We start from the raw sequence: 23,201 nt of genomic DNA, 5'->3' as shown, positions 1-23,201 counted from the left end.
AGTTGCAGTTTAATGTTGGCTGACAAGTCTTCAGTGCGTCGCACAACTGGATTTCAGGACACGCTGACATTGTTGAAGTCCTGCACTTTTTCCGGGCACATTATTTCGGTGACTTTAACAAGGCCGTGTTTTATGAGGTCTCCATCTGAAAAAGGCTTGCCATGTCTTGCAATGAGTTGGGCGACCTCATAGCTGGCTATTGGAGCCTTTTCCTGGACAATTTGAGCATGAAAAAAATACTGTTGCTGACCCTGCAGGAGAGCTACCATTTGCTTTAATTTCTGCTCTCGCTCAGCACCAGTGTAGGATGCATAGGCCTGATGTTTGGTTTCATAATGACGTGGTACATTATACTCTTTCATAATTGCCACAGTTTCGGTGCAGATCAAACAGATACACTTCCCCTTGAATCCTTTGAAGAAATATTCACTCTCCCACCGTGTCTGAAATTTTCTGCACTCACTTTCTACCTTTCACTTCTTTGGTTCTGCCATGTTTAGTAACTTGGGGGTAAATTTCTTCTGTGATTGTCCTTTTTGGTGGAGCAACTGCCTTGATCAACAGCGGCTCCCCCTGGTGTTAAAACTAAGAAGTGCAATACACTCAAGCAAAAGTTGAAGTGCGTGCCATATTCTATTCTATTTATAAAATTACTTGCGGGCCAATTAAAAATGGGGGCCGCAGTTGGCCCGCGGGCCGCAGTTGGCGGGCCGCAGTTGGCCCGCGGGCCGCAGTTTGGACACCCCTGTTTTATGTGGTCATATAAACGTTTCTTGTAATTTCTTAAACTGGTCTTGACTTTGTTAATAGCAGCCTATCAAAAACAACACAAAATGTATTCCCATTCCCATTTTAGCTGAATCTACAAAAAATGCCAAAGGTAACAAACACAGGCTGACAGCTATAAATCACTCTGCACTGACCTATGAATCATTCAAGTACAAAAAGGCACCTAATTCACAGGATGAACCAGTGTTGGGTTTACACATAAAAGACAATTTAGCAAAGAACCAGAGATAATTTCATTATATCTTTAGGTGCTTTATTACCAGCGGTACACATATCTTTTGTTTTCATTTTTGTGAGTTTACAAAAAATAATAAAGATGACAGAGTTTGGCAGATATAAAATATTTTCCATCAATGAAGTGAGTCAGTGGGGCTATTTGCCTAAAACTTCGCACATGTCAGCATGGTGTGTAGTGTGTTTTTAAAAGAAATGTGAGGAAACTGGACAAATGGTGTTTAAAAAAGAAATTTATCTGAAAGTCATGTCCTTAAGAAACAGACAAAAAAACCCATCCAGCATAACTGGTTGTGCCTTGGTTGCATTGTTTTGGATAGGTATGAGGGGAAAAGAAGAAAAACTGTTTATTAATACTGTTGTGATATTTGTTAAATATAATTTTTGTTCAATAAAAAAAGACCTTGATAAAAAAAAAAAAAAAAGCCATACAACAAAGACCTGACACAGGACCTGAGAGATACATCTGGACCATCATTTGATCCATGTAGACTTCAGTGTAAGCGTGGCTCTCAATAAACCATCTTCCAGAAGGGAAACAAGGAGAAAAGGCTGAGGTATCCCAAATTATAAAAGGAGTTTGCTGAGTTCCCACTATGATTGTGCTACTGTAACATTAGCAGTGAATTAAATAACATTATTGGCCAAAAAAAGTGCTTCATTAGGTTTTTTGAATTTGCTGTCATCTATCAAAACCTTTCTGGTGCCGGTAAGTTGCAGAACAGCTTGCTGTGAGGATGTACTCGAACAGTGCAGAAATATGTGATGCAAGTTGATTAAACATGATAGGAACTTGGTTGTAGCAAAGAAATGAAGAAGGATTCCTTTTACATGACAGGTTTAACATATTTAATGAGTAAACTGTCTGCAAGAACATACACAGTAATTAAGATGTACATTGACTCCAGACCCCAGCAAGCAGTTTTTGGTAATGGAAACAACGTGTTTAGGTTCCATTACACTTGTATCCATGGAAGTAATAATAAATGGAAAGTTAGGGTATATTAAAATATTGCATACACACTTAAGATTAAAATTCTAGTTTCCATTGTGAGTTCATTACAAACCACCATTCAAATCCTCAGAAATCTACCACCTCAAAACACATACTGAATGTGGTACAATCTGCTAACTCTTTATTAATGGAAATTTGTACATTTATTTACTGCAGGAAACTTGGTGACTCTGTTTAAACACTTGTTATCTACAATATAATGTTACAATCAGATAGGAATTCATGTGCTAAACTTTGGATTTTCAAATATCAAACATGGGTGCAGTAAACTGTGTTTCCTAATGAATAACAACTAAAGAAACAACCAGCATTTAAAACGGCTGACTTAGCTGAGATTAAGTGGACACAGTTTTTTTGCTTTGCACTGCTGTTGCATTGTGGAGCATCAAGTCCGTGGTCCAGTGACGTCTCTTCTGTGTGTTTCAAGACCATCTGTGTCTGCATCAGCCTGTGGAGGTGGGTGAAGAAGAAGAGGTTATTATACACACTGTGAAAAGTCTGCTGTGTATATTGTAGTTCACAGGCTACTACAGGTTGTGTATCATTACTTTAAAGGAAGGGGTTTACTTATGTATTTATCTGCCATTTGTTCACATAATGTTAACATTAGAAAGTAAAAAAAATATCTTGTCATTTATGATGCATCTAAATAAATTTCATGTAAGTGTTCACAAATGTGTATATTATTTGATAACTTGGTTTGATTTATACAATCCAGTGTTTCTCAGTATAATAAATCTTAATCTTAATATGGCTTAGAAGAGAAGTTGTTCACAAAGTTACATTTCTTCACTTTGGAAAAAGCAAAAGTGCACAACTTGGGTAAAAATGTGCATTACAGTTCAAATCTTATTTTACATTCTACATATTTTTCACGGTCAATGTCGTTACTATTACATTTTCATCTTCTCTCCCCGCTTAGGTCTTTGTGGACAGAGTGTCCCAAAACCTATCCAAATACAGTGGGTGAGAGGGAGCATACACTTCATAATACCCTCCTAAGGCACCGATAATCAATCACACTGACCTTCGAGCAACATGAAGTCTCAAGTTTACCCGACCAATATATTTCCACAGGCTGACCTAACACAGCACACACAGAATGAACTCTGTACACTGTAGTCACTTTTTATGTGCAGGATTTACTGCAAGGTTGATGTATCGGTCTGGGTTACACTACTACACCCTAATATTTCCATCAACATATTAACAGCTGTAATGATAAGCCATAGCACATCATCACATCCAATGTTATACAGTGATGAAACCATATGATTGAGTGCTTTCAATTCACTTTCTGAGCAACACAAATAAAAACACTGACAGGATTAGAAATTAACATAATGACACTAAAGGTTTACTACAAATGTTCCTTTGTCATAAGTCATATTGTCATTTTCTAGCTCTCACAAAATGTGCTATCCAGAGGTGTGATAGACGTCAACAGCTGTGTTAACATCACTGAACACATCCAGTAAATAAAACAAGATGAAAGTATTTGGGACAGGGCACGCAGACTTAGTTCCTTAAAAGCATTTGTATCACATAGGAAAACATGTCATTAATGATAATAATTAGGAGGTGTGGCTCAGTAGTGGTTTTTTTTCACATAGTGTATTTAATTACCTTAAATCTGTTTCTCTTCCTGTCCCATCTTAAACTCAGATTTCACTGCATCTGTATCAGTGATGGAGGTAAGTAAACAAGGTAAGTAAAAGTATTTATTTTAATCATAAAAAAGTCATTTTTTATGAAACAATATTTCTGACTAAATGTCTTGAAGTGTCACTTGAAGCTGTATCAGCAGGAAAGGTTTAATATTGTAGCTGTCCTACAGGGACCACACAGTGAGAAAAAGTCAAGCACAACATCTAATAAACATCAAATCTATAAAATCTACAAAATATTAAATATTTCAATTTTTTTATCCACATGAGCTGCTCTTTACTCAGTAATTTGCAATATTTATCAACAGTCATAGGCGTGCGCACAAAATGTTGTTTTGTGGGAATGTTTCTGGGTGTGTGTAATTAATCATAGTGTGTAATGCCATGTCAATGAGATCCAAACTCTGTTTTCGTTGGGTTGTGTAGGAATTAGCAAATGACTATTCTTATAGGGAACCATGTTTAAACTTTAAATATTTTTAAACAGGGTTTATTTATTCTTCGTTCTCGATTATTTCTCATGTAATGTGTATTTATATCAAAACTCTCAGGGTGTAAGTGTAAGTAGCTATTGTAAATATTGTGCTGCAGAATTATACAAACTGCAAATACCAGCAAAAGCGGAACAAAAGACACATCCAAATTTGTGCTGTGCGCTTTGTTTTTCATATTATTTTTGCTTCTGCTTACATTCAAACTGGTGTGAATTCCTGCTTCTCTGCCAGTCAGTTCAGTCAGGGTGTTTTGTAGTCCTTGCTAGCCAGTCTTATCTTGAGTTTATTATAATATCAGTGAATTTTATCACTATAGTTTCAAATTCTTGAGCAAAGAAGAGCAAATTTATAAACATGAATAAGCTTTACCTTTACCTGAGGTTTAAATCTGCATGTTGCTGAAGTGAAGTTTCATCTGTTCCTTTAAACTTGCTTCACAAATCTTCCAAACTTTCCCCCATTTAGATCTTGGGAATTGTTTACTCTTACATAAAACCTCTAATTTAGGTATATTTTGGTTCTCTTTCTTATTAGATGAAAAACAGTACTACCACAAATTTAAAACCTTTGGCCTATTTTTTAGACCTTTAAACTACTGCATTTACTATTACTGCATTTACACATTCCTTACACTTAACTGAGGACCTTCTAAGGACAGAACAATTCACATAAGTTAGCCAAAGCTTCTAACTGCTTATTTCCCACAGTTCCCACTCTTACTTAACTTTATGATCTGCTCCTTTTTCCTCTTGTAAATCCTTTTGAAACAAATGCAATAATAATAACAAGAAAAATGAATAATGTAATTTTTTATGAAAATGAACCCATAGGCTGGGAACAAATTCTTACATAATGGTTGAAGGCATAGTTTTAAACCCACCCTCATTAGTGGACAGGTCACAGTTAATGATATTCTTTCAGTTTTAAGCATATTTTGCCTTGCTGTTAACAGAAACTGTGGCTGAAGTAGTCAGAGAGTAATTTGTTGATTTAAAAAAATGTAGCCCTCACTGTTTGTTGAAATATCTACACCTACATTTATAGATACTGTAGATAATCTATATTTTAGGATTGCTCTGCACATTCATTTGCCTCTTTTCGAGTATGTGATAATTCCATCCCTGGGGATGATCCGGGCAGGCATACCCTGCAGCCCATAAACATGAGGAACGCCCTCCGAAAGGAGCGATTGAACAAACCATACAGGAAAGGGTTTAGGGATGAGTTGATATACCCTAACCACAGAAAGAGATCCCAGAGGGCCACCTCTGTGCTGTATTCAATGAACGGGTCCACGATGTTGACAGTAAAGAAGGGCATCCAGAAGATGAGAAAAACTCCCATGATGATACCTAAAGTTTTTGCTGCCTTTCTCTCCCTCTTCATGGCATTCCTGTGTCTTTTTTTCTTGCTTGAGTCTTTACCCACTCCAGCAGCCATCTGGCTTTCCATGGCACTGATCTGCCTGGCCTGCCGCTTGGCAGCTTTGAAGATCTTCCAGTAGGCTACTAGCATGATTGCCATGGGCAGGTAAAAGGCTACTAAAGAAGCCATGACAGCATAAATGCGACTGACCAAGAATACACATAAATCTTTAGGAATCAGCATGTCTACACCAGCAACATGAAGGTCTAGCATAATGGGGCCAAAGGAAATGAGTATGGGGACAAGCCAACATACAGCAATGAGGAGAGCTACCCGCCTGTGGCTCATCTTTAAAGAGTAAACTAGAGGGTTACAGACAGCATAGTAACGGTCGAAGGCGATGCAGCTGAGATGAAATATGGAGGCAGTGCAAAGCATAACATCTAGGCTAGAGTGTATCCGACAAAAAAGAGAACCAAAGTACCAGCACCCCTCCACAGTTCGAATCATACTATAAGGCATCACTACAAGGCCAACTAGGCAGTCAGCCACCGCCAGGGACATGACGAAGCAGTTTGTGGGGGACTGCAGCTGCTTGAAGTAAGCAATGGACAAGACCACCAGGAAGTTGCCCACAACTGTGCAGATGATGCCAACCGAGAGGAAAGCATACAGGAAAATGCGAGAGACCCGATGCCTCAATAAAGTACACGACTGAAGTTCAAGTTGAAGAGATGTGTTATCATCTCCGAGCCATCCCAAGGTGCTGTTATCCATGGCCTAATCAAACCTGTCAAAACATAGAGAGAGAATTGGAAATAATTACTTTGAGACATTTCATAGCACCACTCTATGGCACATTAACAATGAAAAAGTGGACAAACCACCCAGAATCCTGTTTGTTGCAGGCTGAAATGCAGCTCCGGGGCTACTTTTTATCAGTAAATCTTTGAACAGTGAACTTTGGTTTGCCATATAAATCACAAGAGACCATGGGCCTGAAAAACTTGTTCTCAGAGCAGGGGCGTATCTAACACGCAATCTCTTTGCTTGCTGTGGCTAACAATACCGGGTGGTCTTCTAATCAACGCAGATGTTGTTATAATGATTGAAAGGTTATATTACATTTTATTTACAAAATCACGACTGGACATTAAAAAAAAGGCTTAATGCATCAGACAGTAGTTTGAATACCTTCAGAGGGAAGTGAATTCTCCAAATTCTCCAAAAGTAGGTGGATTTAGAGTCACTTTTATGAAAACAAACAAGCAAAATTACAATATTACAGTGCAACCATGTCTTGTAATCCATGTCGAGGTAGGAGGTATTAAGACATTGTTTGGACTGATACTTATGTCCAATGCTCCCCTCTATCTGGTTCTTGACCAACCCATTTTAAAAATTAAACAAAACACCTTTTTTGAAACCATTTTACACCCATCAACACTGTAAATACTGCAACTTGAATTACTTGTTATATAGAACAAGGCCATTGTGCATTATAAAATTACAAATCATCAGCTCTTAAGGGAAAAAAAAAAGTGTCACGTTTCAGTTGAAATGATGATAACTAGACTTAACACAAATTGAGAAAATCTGAACCTGAGTTGCTGAAAAAGTTACTTACTGTGTATTTTAGCATTTGTGATAAAGAATATGATAAGTAAAAGAAGAATATAATCATAACTAGAAAATATATTATTTAAATTATTATTAAATTATGACAGAACCAAAAAAAGTTAAGAGGCGCAAAACAAAATTAGAAAGCGATGTCCTTCAGACAGTTGGGACGCAGTTCTTGAATAAGTGCTGAGGTCACAGAGCTTATCTTAATTGACTATGTGCACGTTAGCATATGCTACTTCCGGTGCGGAAACTCCTGTGGGGAGCTTTGTTTCCGGTGTCCTATTCGCGCCCTGTTTACGGTCCAAAACAAGTTAAGCAAATGAATGAATCAAGCGGCGATTTACATTTCTATAGATGTTTTGGGCATTTACCCAATATATCTGTAAATGATGTTCATCGACTTGTCGATATTTTTCCCCGCGCCTCAGGGCAAAATAGAAAAGGGATTCAAATGTTATATTTCTCAGCTGTCCCTCATTTATCGCGGTGTTATGTTCTAAAAATAACCAGCAATAGGTGAAATCAAGTAGCCAATTTTATTTTTTGACGGTGCAAAACGTTTTGTGGACATCGTGGACATACAGTACTGCACTTCAGAGTTACACTGCTAGCGATCGATGCAGCGATTCTGTACTGTACAGGAGAGACGTCACGGAGGAGATCGTCTGCAGCGATCAGGACGCAGGACACAATGTGATGTAAAAAATAAGCATGCAAACTTGCACTAAAAAATCTGCGAAACAGCGAGGTGAAAGGTGAACCGCGTTATTAACGAGGGACCACTGTAATTTTTAAGGTAAGCCGCAACATACCCTTCGTAAATACTAATGTATAGAAACCCTTACCAGCAATCATTCATTTTTTGTGTGGCTTTTTTTTCACGGTTTGTTAACATGCTGTGTAGGTGTGTACTTGACTAGCTGACATCGACATAACGGGAAACATCTGGTTTGACTATTCTTCACCTGTAGTTTGAATGCTGAATATTTACCTGTTTAAATCATAAGACCAGTCACTATACAGAGATGTGCTTCTGAATGTGGACGATGTGTCTTCTGCTGCAGTGATGCAGTTCTGCTTGTGTTGAGTGATGTAAACAACTGATCGGTCTAAACTCTTTAAACGTCAAAGTTGATCATTAGATTTTTTATGACACAACAGTGGTGAGTGTTCCCACCTTCTGCTCTTTGTAACTTAACGCGATCTTTCCGTTTCCGAGTTTTGGACATGATTTTGGAGTATATCTTCGCAGTAGCGATTGACCGCAAAGTAAAGCTACCGGAAATGCACAACCCCACAATCCGGTCTCAAACCAGGAAGTTAGCATTTTCTCGTGCACAGGGTCAATGAGGTGTGTTCCTGGTCTTTATGCACATTACTGTACAGATTAACACAACAAGTGATACCACACATAACTCAGCTGCTTTAACTTAAAGTTACTACTACTTGGACCATTTTGATAATGATTGTCTTCTTTTGTTTGCTGCAATTAGTGGGTTAAAAAAAACACTTCTCAACTTTTTATAGTGGAATTTTATATACCTTTATGTCCATACTGGTTTTTGCTGTATCAGAAAGTCTATTTATTTGCACTGTTGACCATTTATTCTGGAAAAGCAGTTTTACTGTAGCACCTACCTCATCAAAGAAATAGAAGGCAGTTCAGCATTCAGCTAAAAGGTGTAGGAAGAGTCATGTTCACGGCCCTGCACACATCATTTGATCTTTTCATTCTCTCATTATTCTATTTATTGTACGTACAGCCTATAATCATTTGTGCAACAGCTATATATTTGCATCTGGGTCTGATAATAGTCCTATCTACCACAAAATGATCTGTCAGTTGATTTATATTATTCCTGGTGAAGGATTATGTATTTTTACTTTTTATCTCTCTCTTCTTCACATCTTTCTGTCATAATTGTTGTGTGCCCACCTTATTACTAAATTAGGTAGAGCACTCTGAATTGAATCAGGACATAAAGCACGGTCTTTATCTTGCTTTATTGAATACTGTCCATCTAACAACTAGCCACTTAACGGGGCCTCCTTCGGACAACAGCATCCGGTTCAAAGGTCATCACATTAAGACATAGCCATATCAATACATGACATCCCCCTTTTCCTTAGATTCAAACTTTAGTCTTAATAACTTTGATGTCTTTTTTTCTCTTCAACATTGAACATTTTTTCTTGTCTTACTTTCTAACAATTATATTTTCTAACTGTCTCACCACACGTACCCTTTTTTTTTTTCTCAATATATACATGTCGACATACACATATGAACTTGAAACTTGCCCATTTTCAGTTACCTCTTCACCTTAACATATTATAGTTTATTTCACCACAAAATCACGAAACCTCTCAGGTATCTTTTTAGCCCTCTGTGATCTACTTGATCTCTCTGGCCCCTGGGAGCCCTCTTGTGGTGTTGGAGTGAAGGTGTCAGTCGTTGTGGGTGTTTCACCTTCCCCCCTTTCAGGTATTGTGTTTTGTTCGTAGTGTCCTTCTCTGGTCTCATTTGTCTCGCATTTCTTCACCTGTGTGGTATTCCGGTGATAGCGAGCTCCTGTTGGTGATTCAATAATGACTTGGTTTCCAGTATTGCTTACAACTTTGTGTGGTGTTGCGTTGAATGGTGTTGTAAACTTGTCCACTTTGTCTTGTTGAACCAGCACTGTGTCTCCCGTGCCAACTTTTGAATGCTCAGCTCCCCTTCGTTCATCAGCATAAATTTTTGATTTTCCTTTCTGTTCAGCGTCTCTGTCACACACGTCCAACTCCGTTGTTTTTGCCTCACTGATGTTCGGTAACTTTCCTCTCATTTTGCGGTTGAACAGGAGTTCTGCTGGACTTTTGCCCGTGGTTGGATGTTCAATGCTGCGATACACTGTTACATATTTTCTTAGCTCTCGCTTCCAGTCAAGTCCTTCGGCTTGTGCGATCCTGATTCTTTTCATCAATGATGCATTTTGCCGTTCCACTTCTCCATTTGCTTGAGCCCATTTTGGTGTAGTTCTTATATGTTTGATTCCATTAGTTTCACAATATTCTCTGAACAGCTCAGATTTGAACTGTGGGCCGTTATCAGATTTGATGGTAACTGGTAGCCCATGTCTGCTAAATATGCAGTCAATAGAGTCAATGACTTTTTCAGCCGTTGTAGATGACATTACATCATACTCATAGTACCGACTGTAGTAATCTATCAGTACAAGTATTGAGTGGTTCGAAGGTAGCGGTCCCAGTAAGTCTACCGCCACATCTCGCCATGGTCCATCCGGTAAAAGTGTGTTTCTCAGTGGTTCAGGTGGATCTGGTCTGGCTACTATTTGACATCCGTGACAAGCTTTACAAAACTTTTCTGCAGCTTTGTCCATCCCTGGCCACCAAACTTTTGTTCTGAGATGCTGTTTGGTTCCAACAATTCCTAAATGTCCTTCATGAGCTAATGAAAGTGCTTGAGCTCTGAGGTTTTCTGGCAATACAATGCGAGTTCCCCGCAAAACTATGTAGCCGATGACACACAGTTCATTTGCAATGGGTGCATATGTTTTGCATTTTTCAAAATGTCCATTTCCAATAGCTCTTCGCACTTCTGTTAATTCTGAGTCTGTAGCAGAGGCTTCTTCAACCTCTCTTGTTGTGAGTGCTTTTGGAGTAGCATTAACTGCAACAAATCTCACATATTCTTCAGATTCATGCTTATGTATCTCTTTTGACGTGGTGTCAGACAGCAGTCTTGACAGTGAATCCGCAATGTTTTGTTTTCCCGCAATGTGCACTACTTTAAAGTCATATGGTTGCAGTCTGAGAACCCATCTTTCTATGCGTGCACAAGGTTTAGATCTCTGGCTGTATATGACCTCTAATGGCTTGTGGTCTGTGATGAGGTCAAACTTCCTACCATACACATATGGATGTAGTCTCTCACATGCCCAGACCAGTGCTAGGGCTTCTCTTTCTGTTTGAGAATATCTTCGCTCACAGTCTGTTAAACTCCGACTTACGTAGCACACTGGTACCTCTTCTCCGTTCTGTATTTGTATTAGCACTGCGCCCAAGCCTACAGGGCTCGCATCTGCTATGACTCTGGTTGGGGCTTCTTTGTCAAAATAGGCTAGGGTACCTGCTCTGGCTAACTCAGTCTTTAGTCTTTCAAATGCTTGCTTTTGTTCTGGCCCGAATGTAAACATAGTTTCTTTTCGAGTTAAACGTCTAAGTGGTTCAGAGAGTGTAGCAAACTGTGGTATGAACCTGTTACTGAAACCTACCAGTCCCAGAAAGCTTCTCACCTCAGTAGCATTCTTTGGTTCTCGGGCTTCCACCACAGCTCTCACTCTTTCTTCAGTTGGGCCGATGCCTTTCTGTGTCAGCAGTATTCCCATGAACACGAGTCTGTCCATGTTGAACTGGCACTTCTCTGAGTTTAGTGTCAGGCCACAGTCAGAGAGTCTCTTCATCACAGCATGCAGGCGCTTATCATGGGTTTCCTGGTCTGGCGCGTGTATGATTACATCATCTGAAATGTTCTCAACTCCTTCAATGCCAGCTAGTGCATTGGCAATCTCATGCTGATATTGCTCACTAGCTGATGAGACTCCAAATATTAGCCTTTTGTACCGGTATACTCCGTTGTGCACTGCAAATGTAGTTATCTCTCTTGACTCCGGGGTAAGCTCTAGCTGATGGTATCCCCACTTGAGATCGAGTTTGGTGAAGATTGCAGAGCCGTTTAGTTCTTGCAAGATTTCATCCACAGTGGGTATGGGGTATCTTTCCCTAATTATTGCTTCATTTGCTTTTCTCATGTCTAAGCACATTCTGATATCATTGTCACATTTCTTTGGGAGTACCACTACTGGATTTACCCAAGGTGTAGGTCCTTCTACACGTTCTATAATGTCCATGTCGATTAGTTCATTAATCTTTTTCTCTACTGCATCCCTCAAATGATAAGGTATGCGCCTCAGTGGCTGTGCTACTGGTTTCACATTTGGATCAATGTACAGGCTGATCTGTTTGGTGTTTAGCTTTCCTACTCCTTTGAACACTTTTGGATACTTTTCTTTAAGAGTGTGCTTTAAATCTGTGACAGCCGCTACATTTTCACCTATTTTCAACACTCCTAACTTTATGGCAGTCTTTTTCTCCAGGAGTGGTTCACCATTACCTCTAATCACAATAAATTCAGCCTCTTCAGTCCTGTCACCAATCTTGATTTGACATCTGAATGCACCTTTAACTGTGAGTGCCTGTGCTGAGGAATATGCATATAAATTCCTCTGCTCTTTGGGTACATATGAGTGACATTTAGACCAGTTAGCAAGATGGCGGCGCGCTCGGGTGCAGCGGCTCTTAGCTCTCCAGTTTGGTGCTTGTTTTTACTTTTACTGTGTATATTTTTGAATGTTTGCAACGCCGCCATCTCTTACAGTCGCCAGAACCTAATGGACCTAGGTTTCAAATATAGTTTGTCTGTCTCTGGCGACTATCAACGAACACACAACATCCCGGGGGAGATAACGAGATCGCCAGGGTCACCGTGGATGGTCTGCCCGCCCAGCAAGCGTAGGAGGCGACGAAGGGAGAGAAAGCAAAAGAGAGGATGCCGGTCGGGCCCAGATGCTAGGCTACGTAAACAACCATACCGGCCAGCTCTTCCGAGCCTCTTCCTATCGAACGCCAGATCCATCACCCACAAATTGGACGAACTGGAGCTACAGATAGCCACCACGAGCTTTGCACGTAACTGCAGCATTATTCTTATCACGGAGTCGTGGCTTCACCCGCTGATTCCCGACGCTGCAGTTGAGTTAGCAGGCCGCACGCTACACCGGCATGACAGAAACAGCAACTCAGGTAAAAGCAGAGGAGGGGGGCTATGTGTTTACGTGCATAACGAATGGTGTTGTAACAGCAGGATCATTCACACACACTGTTCTCCTGATTTGGAGGTTCTGGCAGTCTCGTGCAGACCTTTTTATATCCCGAGGGAGTTTACAGTAGTTATTGTGATAGCTGTTTATATACCGCCGGATGCTAACGTGGGCACGGCTCTCAGCCTCTTGCTCAACACCATAAATAAACAACAGCTTGCCCACCCCAATGGGGTTTTTATTGTCGCCGGCGACTTCAACAAAGCGTGCCTAAAGACTGTGCTTCCCAAATTTGTCCAGTTTGTGGACTTTGCTACGAGAGGAGAAAACACTTTGGACCATGTCTATTCAAACATCAGGCATGCCTTCAGAGCGACACCCCTCCCCCATCTGGCTGGATCTGACCACCTCTGCATGTCTCTCACCCCCACCTACACCCCTCTGCTGAGAAAAACAAAGCCCCATTCAAAGATAATAAAAACCTGGCCTGAAGGAGCCCTCTCTCAACTGCAGGACTGCTTCTCAACAACTGTATGGGATTTATTCTCCAGCCTCAACCTCCAGGAGTACACGGACACTGTACTCTCGTACATCAGGAACTGTGTTGACAATGTCACCGTTAACAAAAGGGTCAGGGTGTTTCCAAATCAAAAACCCTGGATGAATAGCGAAGTGCAATCCCTCCTAAAAAACCGTAACACCGCCTTCAAGTCAGGGGACAGGGCTGCGTATAGGGCGGCCAGGGCAGACCTGAGTAGAGGCATCAAGAAAGCCAAGGCTGCCTATAGGAGGAGGATTGAAGATCACTTTGCTGTCGACAACGACCCCAGAAAAATGTGGCAGGGGATCAATCACATTACCAACTACAGAAGAAACAACCAGGCGATATCTAGGACTGATGCCTCGCTGGCTGAGGATCTAAACCGTTTCTTCGCCCGCTTTGAGACGTCCAGGCCCTCAGCTGTTACACCACTTCCACCCGCCTCTAGCACCGCCACACTAACATTTGGAGAGCATCAAGTGAGGCGTGTTCTAAGGTCAGTGAATCCCAGGAAGGCGGCAGGTCCTGATGGAATACATGGAAAGGTTCTCAGAGCATGTGCTGACGAACTGACCGGAGTCTTCACTAAAATCTTCAACCTTTCCTTGTCATTAAACACCGTCCCACCCTGCCTCAAAACCTCAATCATCATCCCCATCGCTAAGAAGACGGCTGTGGACAGCCCAAATGACTACAGGCCTGTTGCACTTACGCCTGTAGTGATGAAGTGCTTTGAGAGACTGGTCTGTCAGCACATCAGGGCCGGTCTGCCTTCCACTCTGGACCCCCACCAATTTGCCTATAGGACAAATCGATCCACCGAGGACGCCATCACCATAGCGCTCCACACTGCGCTGAGTCACCTGGAGCACCGAGGAAACTATGTGAGAATGCTCTTCCTGGACTTCAGCTCAGCATTCAATCACATCATCCCAGAGATCCTGGTCGAGAAACTGTCTAACCTGGGACTCTCCACCTCCATCTGTCTCTGGATCAAGGACTTCCTGACAAATAGACCACAGTCTGTCAGACTCGGCCCCCACCTGTCCAGCTCCATCACACTCAGTACCGGGTCTCCACAAGGATGTGTTCTGAGTCCCCTCTTGTTTACGCTCTACACATCCGACTGCTCCCCTACCCATCTCTCAAACACCATCATAAAGTTTGCGGATGACACCACAGTGGTTGGACTCATCTCAAGGGGGGATGAGTCGGACTACAGAGATGAGGTTAACAGACTGACTGAGTGGTGTTCAGTTAATAACCTCCAACTGAACACCACGAAAACTAAAGAACTTATTTTGGACTTCAGGAAGGGCAGAGCAGACCCGGCCCCACTCTACATTCACGGGAACTGTGTGGAGAGGGTACACTCCATGAGGTTTCTGGGCGTGCAGATCTCTGTTGATCTCTCCTGGACTGCAAATACCACGGCGTTGGTAAAAAAGGCCCAGCAGCGTCTCCATTTTTTGAGAGTGCTCAGGAGGAACAACCTGGAGGAGAGGCTGCTGGTGACATTCTATAGAGCCACCATAGAGAGCATCCTAACGTACGGCATAACAACGTGGTATGCAGGGTGCTCAGTTGCAGACAGGAATGGACTGCAGAGGGTCATCAACACAGCCCAGAAGATCACTGGCTGCCCTCTGCCCAGCCTGGAGGCTATTGCGAACTCCCGATACCTCAGCAGAGCTGGCAATATCATTAAGGACTACTCTCACCCCAGTAATCAACTGTTTGAACTATTACCGTCAGGCCGACGGTACAGGTCACATAAAACCAGGACAAACAGATTCAGGGATAGCTTCTTTCCCAGAGCTATCACCGTAGTAAATAAGCACAAAACAATTAAACCTGCTTAACCATACTTGCCATTGTCACTATACTATGCTGCTATTCATACTATCATTATATTATGCTGCTATCCTGTATATATTGTACTTATTTATTGTCTGAGCACTACAGTTGTTTTATTGTACTTTTTATATTTTACATTTATATTTATTTTGCTTTTTGCACCAAGGGAGTGGCACTCCAATTTCGTTGTACTTTGTACAATGACAATAAAGGCTATTCTATTCTATTCTATTTTATCTTTTCAGCTTTTAGCTTTTCCCATATGTTGTCTCCCATCACATTACTTGTAGCTCCAGAGTCAACTAACATTTTCAACTCTATTCCCCCAACAGAAAAGGTAAGTTTCTCAGGTACATTATCATCATTTACAGTAAATGCATAATCATCTTGTTCAACAGCATTCACATTTTGTTTCTTTTGTCTTTTGGTACGACACATTTTTGAAAAGTGGTCCTTACCATTACACTTGTGACATGTTTGTCCTCATGCTTGGCATTTGGGATCTTTGCCCATGTGGTCAGTATAACCACACCTGTAACATTGTCTGTCTGTTTTATTATCATCTCTCATTTTTCCTTTTGGTCTGTTGTTCTTCTCTTTCTTTGCTGTAAAAATCCGGCTGACCGTGTCCTCTCCTTTCTTTTCCCCGGCGACGCTCATCGCCGCCATCCGCTCCTCCACGCGTTCACAGTGTGAAGCCACCTCCAACGTGCGAGTTAGGGTTAAGCCTGGACCCTCCTCAAGCAGCTTTCTCCGTACATATTCAGAAGTGCATTTACTCAGGATAGCGTCCCGTATCTGGTTATCATTGTCACCTTGAAAGTCACAGTCTTTTGCAGCTCGCCTTAAACGTGTACAAAATTGTTGCACAGTCTCACCTGGTGTTTGGGACAATTTGTGGAAAGTTTGGCGTGCGTATGCTGCATTCACTTGAGGAACAAAATAAGTGTTGAGTGCAGTCACCGCAGCGGTGTAATCCTTTGCCTCTCCCGTCTGTGGTAGAGTGGAGAAGACGTCCTGCACGTCTTGTCCGGCCAAGTGCAGTAGAAGAGCGCGTCTCCGCTGTCTGATTGCGTCTGTAGCATTATCCGTCAAAATAAGACCTTTCCCATCAGCAAACAACTCGAAGGATGTTAACCACCGTGTCCATCTCGGTCCGAGCGTAGCTGGATCAGTGTAGCAGGCGAACGGTTGAATACCCGACTTTTCCATGTTAGCCCACAAGTTTTTCGCTAACACCGTGCCGCCGCTGGGTCTACTTCTCACAAAAGCAAATCCAGGTCCGTGTCATCCTCGTCGCCATTGTTGTGTGCCCACCTTATTACTAAATTAGGTAGAGCACTCTGAATTGAATCAGGACATAAAGCACGGTCTTTATCTTGCTTTATTGAATACTGTCCATCTAACAACTAGCCACTTAACGGGGCCTCCTTCGGACAACAACATCCGGTTCAAAGGTCATCACATTAAGACATAGCCATATCAATACATGACAATAATGATCAAACAAAGCACTTGCATTATTTTGCACAATCTTAATTACAAATTATATAGGGGTGAAGCTCCATTTTTCATCTCGAATATAAATGCTTCAACTCACAACATCATAGGGATTCTATCAGAACAAAGAACAACTTGGTTACAGTTTAACTAAGCTTATTTAAAGCTGTAAACATTTCAGTCAGGGTTAGCGCTCACCAAATAAACCGTTTTGTTTATTATAACAATTTTCCTTCACTAGCGCTCATAGAAAAACAGGTTAAAAAATGACACTCACCTGTGATGAAGAAAAATGATCGTCTGCTCTTGTGTGTGTCATACTGCAGCTCTGTCAGCCTTAGATTTACACCGACGAGAGAGATAGTAGAGGAAGCGGGCTGTAATGAATATATGCAACAATAACCACACTAATTAAATGCCTTGCCTTGCCAACTCCCCTGCTAACACAATTCAAATGAATGTAAAAAAGGAAACCATTTTTTTTTGTTTTAGATTTTTTTTAAAAAGATTGTGCACAGCGGCACAAAAGACATTATGTGGTTTAGAACAATAAAAAACATATCTGACACCCAAGTAATACAGTAAAACATAAAAAAAACCCTCTTTTTTTTAAAGTAAGCAATTCCATATGGATAGGTCAAAGCATATTTTAAAGATCTAAAAGTCATTGGCTCCTAGTACAGGAGGTAAATATGTGAATGATATTTTTGTAAAATACCCAAACTATTAAATGGATTTATTTATTTTCACTTCAGGAAAGACTGCTGTAACTTTATCAGGGGTGACTAGTCTGCAACTAAAAAAAACGAGGTCAGCAAGTTTTCAAAGCAAGTTAGGATCATTCAAAATAATATAAAAGTAATTTTAAGAATCAAATTTGCTATTAGAAACAGTGAAATAATAATTAAAAAAGAAAACAAATTCAATTTGATGAAATAATTAGCAAAGGATTTATTCAATTATCTGATTTCATACTGTAAATCAGTTTCATATTTGTGCAACTCCATTTGCTACAAACCCTTCAAACATCTCTCATCATCCCTTTCATGCGTTTAAGCGCGCAGTAGACCACAGCCAATCCTGCCGAGCTTGAATACCTTGGGCCTCAGCCAGTGACAGGCGTATTTCATGTGTGGCGGACGTGTTCTAATTAAACATGGGGGAATTTTTAATGAAGGGTGCAATAAAAGGCAGATTGCCTCAATAATTAGTTTGGGGGGGGGGGGGGGGGGGGGGCGTTACCAGTCATTCATATGTGTAATGCAAGTGTTCTTTGTAGGCAGGGTAGACTACCACACATCTGTTCCTTTGTTTGTGAGAGTAAAGTGAGGAGACAGTGATTCCAGTGCTTTGTTTCTTGTACTCGACTGCAAATAAAATGACCCTTCTTATTTGGTTACACATTTCATTATCAATACTGTAATATTTAATAATTAGACAATATGTTTATTATTTGATCATTTAAATTTGTCCTAATTTATATAATCACCATTTCAAATTGTACAAATTTAAATTCGAAGAATTGAAAAGTGTGTTTATCTTCTTCCATAGTGAATATATTTAAAGAGATTTTTTTCTTTTCTTTTTTGTGAGCGATACAGCTACTTTATCAAAAACCTTTATCACAAATGGTCTTCATCAGATTGGTTGTCAAGGAAACATTGTTAACGAAGGAAAACAGGGAGAAGGGGTCGAACTATACCAAATTATGCAACAACTGGACTGATAATCAGATGCAACAGATAGGGACATATGAAGTCAAATCTGAAATTTCTCATTCAAATCATCATCAGTATGAAACACAGGGGATCAGGAAAGCGGGGCACTCAGTGCCCATAGCCATCTGTAAAACATAGTGGAGGTTCTATCATGCATTAGGGTTACATTACATTGGAGATGTTCTTGTTAGAATTAAGATTCACCATGCAAAACCTTCAGAAAAGCATCTGATTGGCAATTTTCTGATTTTCATTTTCATCTGCTTTTCAGCATGGCAATGCTGACAATGATGACAGCTGGTGATTTAAGAGCATACATTGTAGGATTATTGCTGGTGGACTGCCCAAAAGGTGATGGAGATTAGTAAGCAGGTTTGGTGTTCATAGTTTTGGTATTTTTCTTTGGTGAAAATTTGAGCAATTTTGTGGTAAATGGAAAACTTTTAAAATCTAAAAGAATGGCTGAGTAAGTTTTGCTGCAGCTGCATCCATGTGTGCGGTGGCATTGGTTGTCATGGTAGTGCAAGGCTCGCAAAATTTCAAAATCTCTGGTAGCCCTTTGGGCAGGCATTCTTCAGTTTTTGGTAGCCCAAAATAAATTTAAGTAGCCTGAATAAAAAAGAAAGCTATTTTTTATGTTTTGTTTCCTTTACAATATTATACATTAAAGTATAATATTGTAACGGAAACAAAAGTTAATCAAAAAAATTGTTAAAATACAAATCACAACAACTGTATAAAAATTACAACCATCAACTCAAATACTTGGTTCAAATTGAACAGAAATTTCTATGAACTGGTAAGAACTGTGTAGGACATGAATCAGTCTGTGTAAGATCCTGAATCTGAAATTTCCACGCTGTTCTAAACAGCTTTTTCAGGAGTTCTTGTTGTGCTTGGTTTATTTTTATTTATTTATTTTTTTTGCAATTGCTGTTTGTTCTGGGAAAGATACTGCAGACTGGGCAATAATGCATTTCTCATGGGTTCTGATGGGGTCTTTCTTAAAATTACTGGTCCCAGTAACAAAGGCGCTTGTCGACTCAGAAATCAAATGAAACTCACAACACACCTGGCAGAACATCATGTTATTTAGCTTGTCATATTCCAGCCACAGAAATTCTTTTGTCCATGAAACCAAAAAAGCTGCGCTTTCTTTTTGCCTCATAGTCTGATTTGTCATAACTTTTCCGTTTTGCGGTAGGCTTTTCTTTGGCTGCCCCTTCTTCACCATGACCTGTCTAATTTGGCTGAGCAGAACTAAAATACCGGCTTAAATCCTGCTGCTTTTACACACACACTCACATAACGGTCAGCGATTCTTTGCGCATTCAACCTCTCACATGTTTAAGCTTGCTGCGAGAGATTTCACTTGTCGCGTTTGAATAGTAAGCTAATGAGTGATAAGACGATGTCAGAGGAATTGGTGCGCAATTAATCGTCACTCACCAATCAGTGCTGCTGCTCTCTACACACCGTTCGCGCGATCGCAAAATGAAAGTGAAAGCAAAAAAAAAACAAGCGCAAATTCAAACGCGATTTCAATATGTCACATATTGACAGTGGCTCATCGATGCCAATGACATAATTACTCAGCTACATGCAAGAATGCAAAAGCATAGACATATATTTTCCTTCCTATGATAGCCGGGCTGAGTTAGATTTTGGTAGCCCGACTGGAAAAATCGCTAGCCCCGGGACGTCGGGCTAGCGATTTTGCGAGCCCTGTAGTGTGTGTATTAAGGGAATAGTTCTTGAGAGTGTCTTGGTGTGACTGCTTCTCCCTCTCCTTTTTTCCTGTTGGCAAAGTGTTATGAGAGAATCCACTGTTTTCACCCCACTGCTTGGTACATTTAAGGTGAATATGCTCACCTTGCATATTGTCCTAATCCATCCTTCCATTTCATCTAAAGAATGTGGAGGAGGATTAACAGAAATGTTTGCTTTTCTTCACCCTTACCATATTTCACCGTCCTAGGCTATGCCATGAAGAGAACTGCACAGAGGCAAGAACTTCTTCATCAGTGGCTGGGTTCAAAACTAAAACAATCTCAAAATGTATTTTTGAATGTGAAAAGAAAGGATGTCAGCATATTTACATTTGGCAGGGAAAGTCAAGTTAACATTTCCTTCAACCCCCTGTTGTCATCCTGTATTTCACCAGCCTCAGTGCTCCACAGCTGACAATGCAACACGTTCTCATCCGACAATGGGTTCCAGGATCACTGTTAGTCCTTTTGTGTGTTCTTATCATGAGAAACATGACAGCGAAAGAGTGTGGGTGAAATACTGGCCAGAATTTGACTTGAGTTGGTTGATATCGTTTAAATGTGGATGTGGAATGGACTTGCACTTACATAGCACCTTCCCAAGGTGCTTTCAACTTAAGGCATTCACACACACATTCATACAGTGTTTTTATCTATACCTTGGAACTTTGAGTAACATTCATACACACACAATGGATGGTTTGGGGGCAACTGGAGGATCAGTATTTTGCTCACAAATACTTTGACTTGTGGGCAGGAAGAGCCAACGATTAGATTAGTAGATGACATGCTCCACCATCTTCCCCAAATGAAAAGTTATTTACCAAATAGTTATGGGTCACACAGACCACTGCTGTTTTTGAAAAAGTGGTACTCTTAAGTAATTACATTATATTTCAGAATTGTGAGAAATGCTGCACTCCTCTGTATACATAATTTGATTTTTGTTTTCTATAAAATCTTTTCAACTTGTGGTCACTGCCTGCTGATATAAGGGCAGTTTAACCTTGTCTTACAGAGCACCAAAACTCTTGAATTTCAGGGACTAATTCTTGGGTTAATGCAGCCCTCTTCTGGCATGCCATTCTTATTACATATAGACAATGAGAACATAAATCAAATGCAACAATCATTAAATTATACATTATTATTGTAATATGCATTTTGTATGCACAAACAACAAAGTCATTACTGTTTAAATAAACTATATTTTTCCCAAACAGTAAATTGGTGAGTGGATTCCTCCCACGGTCTGCAATCCACAGTTGCTGAGGAACATACAACACATTTATGCATGTAGCTTATTTGTCTGTTTTTTTAAAGCAGTTCCTTCAGATAAATGTAAGCATATTTATTTTCATTAGTGATAAAAGGATTTACAATCCTAAATTATTAATCGTTATTATTATTAGTAGTAGTAGTATTACCAGTTTCTCTCAATCCTAATCAAACTTTAAATGGCAACATTATAAAAGTTTCTTGTTTTAAAATGTCCTTAGAAACAGTTTGATATTTTCATCAACTGTTCTCTCAAATCTCCTCTAAGATTAAGGCCATTTTCTGTGGAGAAATAGCCTAATTTTTTATATTGCACAAATGGTAAGGCAAGACAAATTCACATGTAACAATTTGCTAATTGCACTACTAAAAACATGTGTATCCCAGAAGCTTACCTGTTAAATCTAAGAAAAGACTGCTAGTGTTAGAAGCCTGCTTGTTTTGATGCTTTATAACATTTTTTCATATTGATACTCAATGACTAAAAAGTGAGAGTTCAATAAGGAAAGAGTTCATTAGAAGGAACTGAACATGATTTATAAATATACAGTGGGCAGTGACATGGACAGCCAAGCTTGTCAATTTCATTTGTCAAATTCATACCATAGGTGCATCTACTAAAAATCTTGGATAAGTAAGAATTTTGTTGACCTTAACAATAAGGTCAAAGGTCAAGTTTTCTGATAATCTTTTGAATGCAACATCTCAAGAAGTAAATGATATAGGATTTTGAAACTGATTCCAAAGGTGTATCTACTAAAAATCCCAAACTCAAGATCAGAAATGAACTTTTCTGAAAATCACCTATGGTTTTCAAATTTACACCATGGGTAGGGATGGGAATCGAGAACTGATTCTTATAGAGAACCATTACCTAGTCGTCCAATCCTTTGGAATATTTAGTCTGCTCACTGCTTATGCTTTCCATTTGCACTTGAGCTTTCATCTGCTGATTTCAGTTGCTGTGGCAGAGGAGGAAAGTAGTGGTGTAGAGCGTGAATATGAATATTACTTTTATTTTTTGGCAAAAAAGGAGGAGAGCACAATGATGAAAGGCAAACTGCATGCAGGCGAAAAACAGCTACATTATGCTACCAACACAAGTTTGGCTCTTTGCAAACATCTGCACAGACAGCATGCTAACGCTAAGCTAAGCCCCTGCCCAGCAGCCAGACCCTGAATTTCAACAAGTAACAAGCTGATGATCAGCCTCCATTTCTATTTTCTGTTTATGTTTCTACAGTAGAATCACTGTGATGATTTCTTTGTCTCTTTCTGCTGGTCTTCATCTTTGGTTGGTGCTGTCAGCTTTGTGGTCATACCTAAATACTAAAAGAAAGATAATAAGCTTTTGACATTTTAAACATTTTTAAGCATTTTTGGCAAAATCTTCAAATTTTCAGCATTCACAATAAAACAAAGTAAAAACAAACCAACAAACACGAAAACACCAGACATTATAATAC

General features: G+C 40.0%; 1 protein-coding gene across 1 annotated transcript; it reads right to left on the bottom strand.

The window, feature by feature from the left end:
• Window positions 1-419: 419 nt before the first annotated feature.
• Window positions 420-8,993, bottom strand: LOC146516921 (5-hydroxytryptamine receptor 4). Its single transcript, XM_085163494.1, has 2 exons — window positions 3,665-8,993; window positions 420-2,486 (listed from the first exon to the last, which is right to left on the bottom strand). Exon 1 carries the CDS (start codon window positions 6,339-6,341, stop codon window positions 5,265-5,267), a length of 1,077 nt encoding a protein of 358 aa, XP_085019620.1. The 5' UTR covers window positions 6,342-8,993; the 3' UTR covers window positions 420-2,486; window positions 3,665-5,264.
• Between the last annotated feature and the right edge of the window lie 14,208 nt (window positions 8,994-23,201).

Source organism: Neolamprologus multifasciatus, chromosome 6 (genome assembly GCF_963576455.1).
Source record: "Neolamprologus multifasciatus chromosome 6, fNeoMul1.2, whole genome shotgun sequence".
In the NCBI taxonomy this organism is placed as follows: domain Eukaryota; kingdom Metazoa; phylum Chordata; class Actinopteri; order Cichliformes; family Cichlidae; genus Neolamprologus; species Neolamprologus multifasciatus.
Note: the sequence above shows the minus strand (reverse complement) of the source record. Positions and strands in the feature narration are given on the sequence as shown.

Coding starts and splice junctions, on each gene's coding strand:
- LOC146516921 (XM_085163494.1), bottom strand. CDS start 6,341: ATGGATAACAGCACCTTGGGATGGCTCGGAGATGATAACACATCTCTT.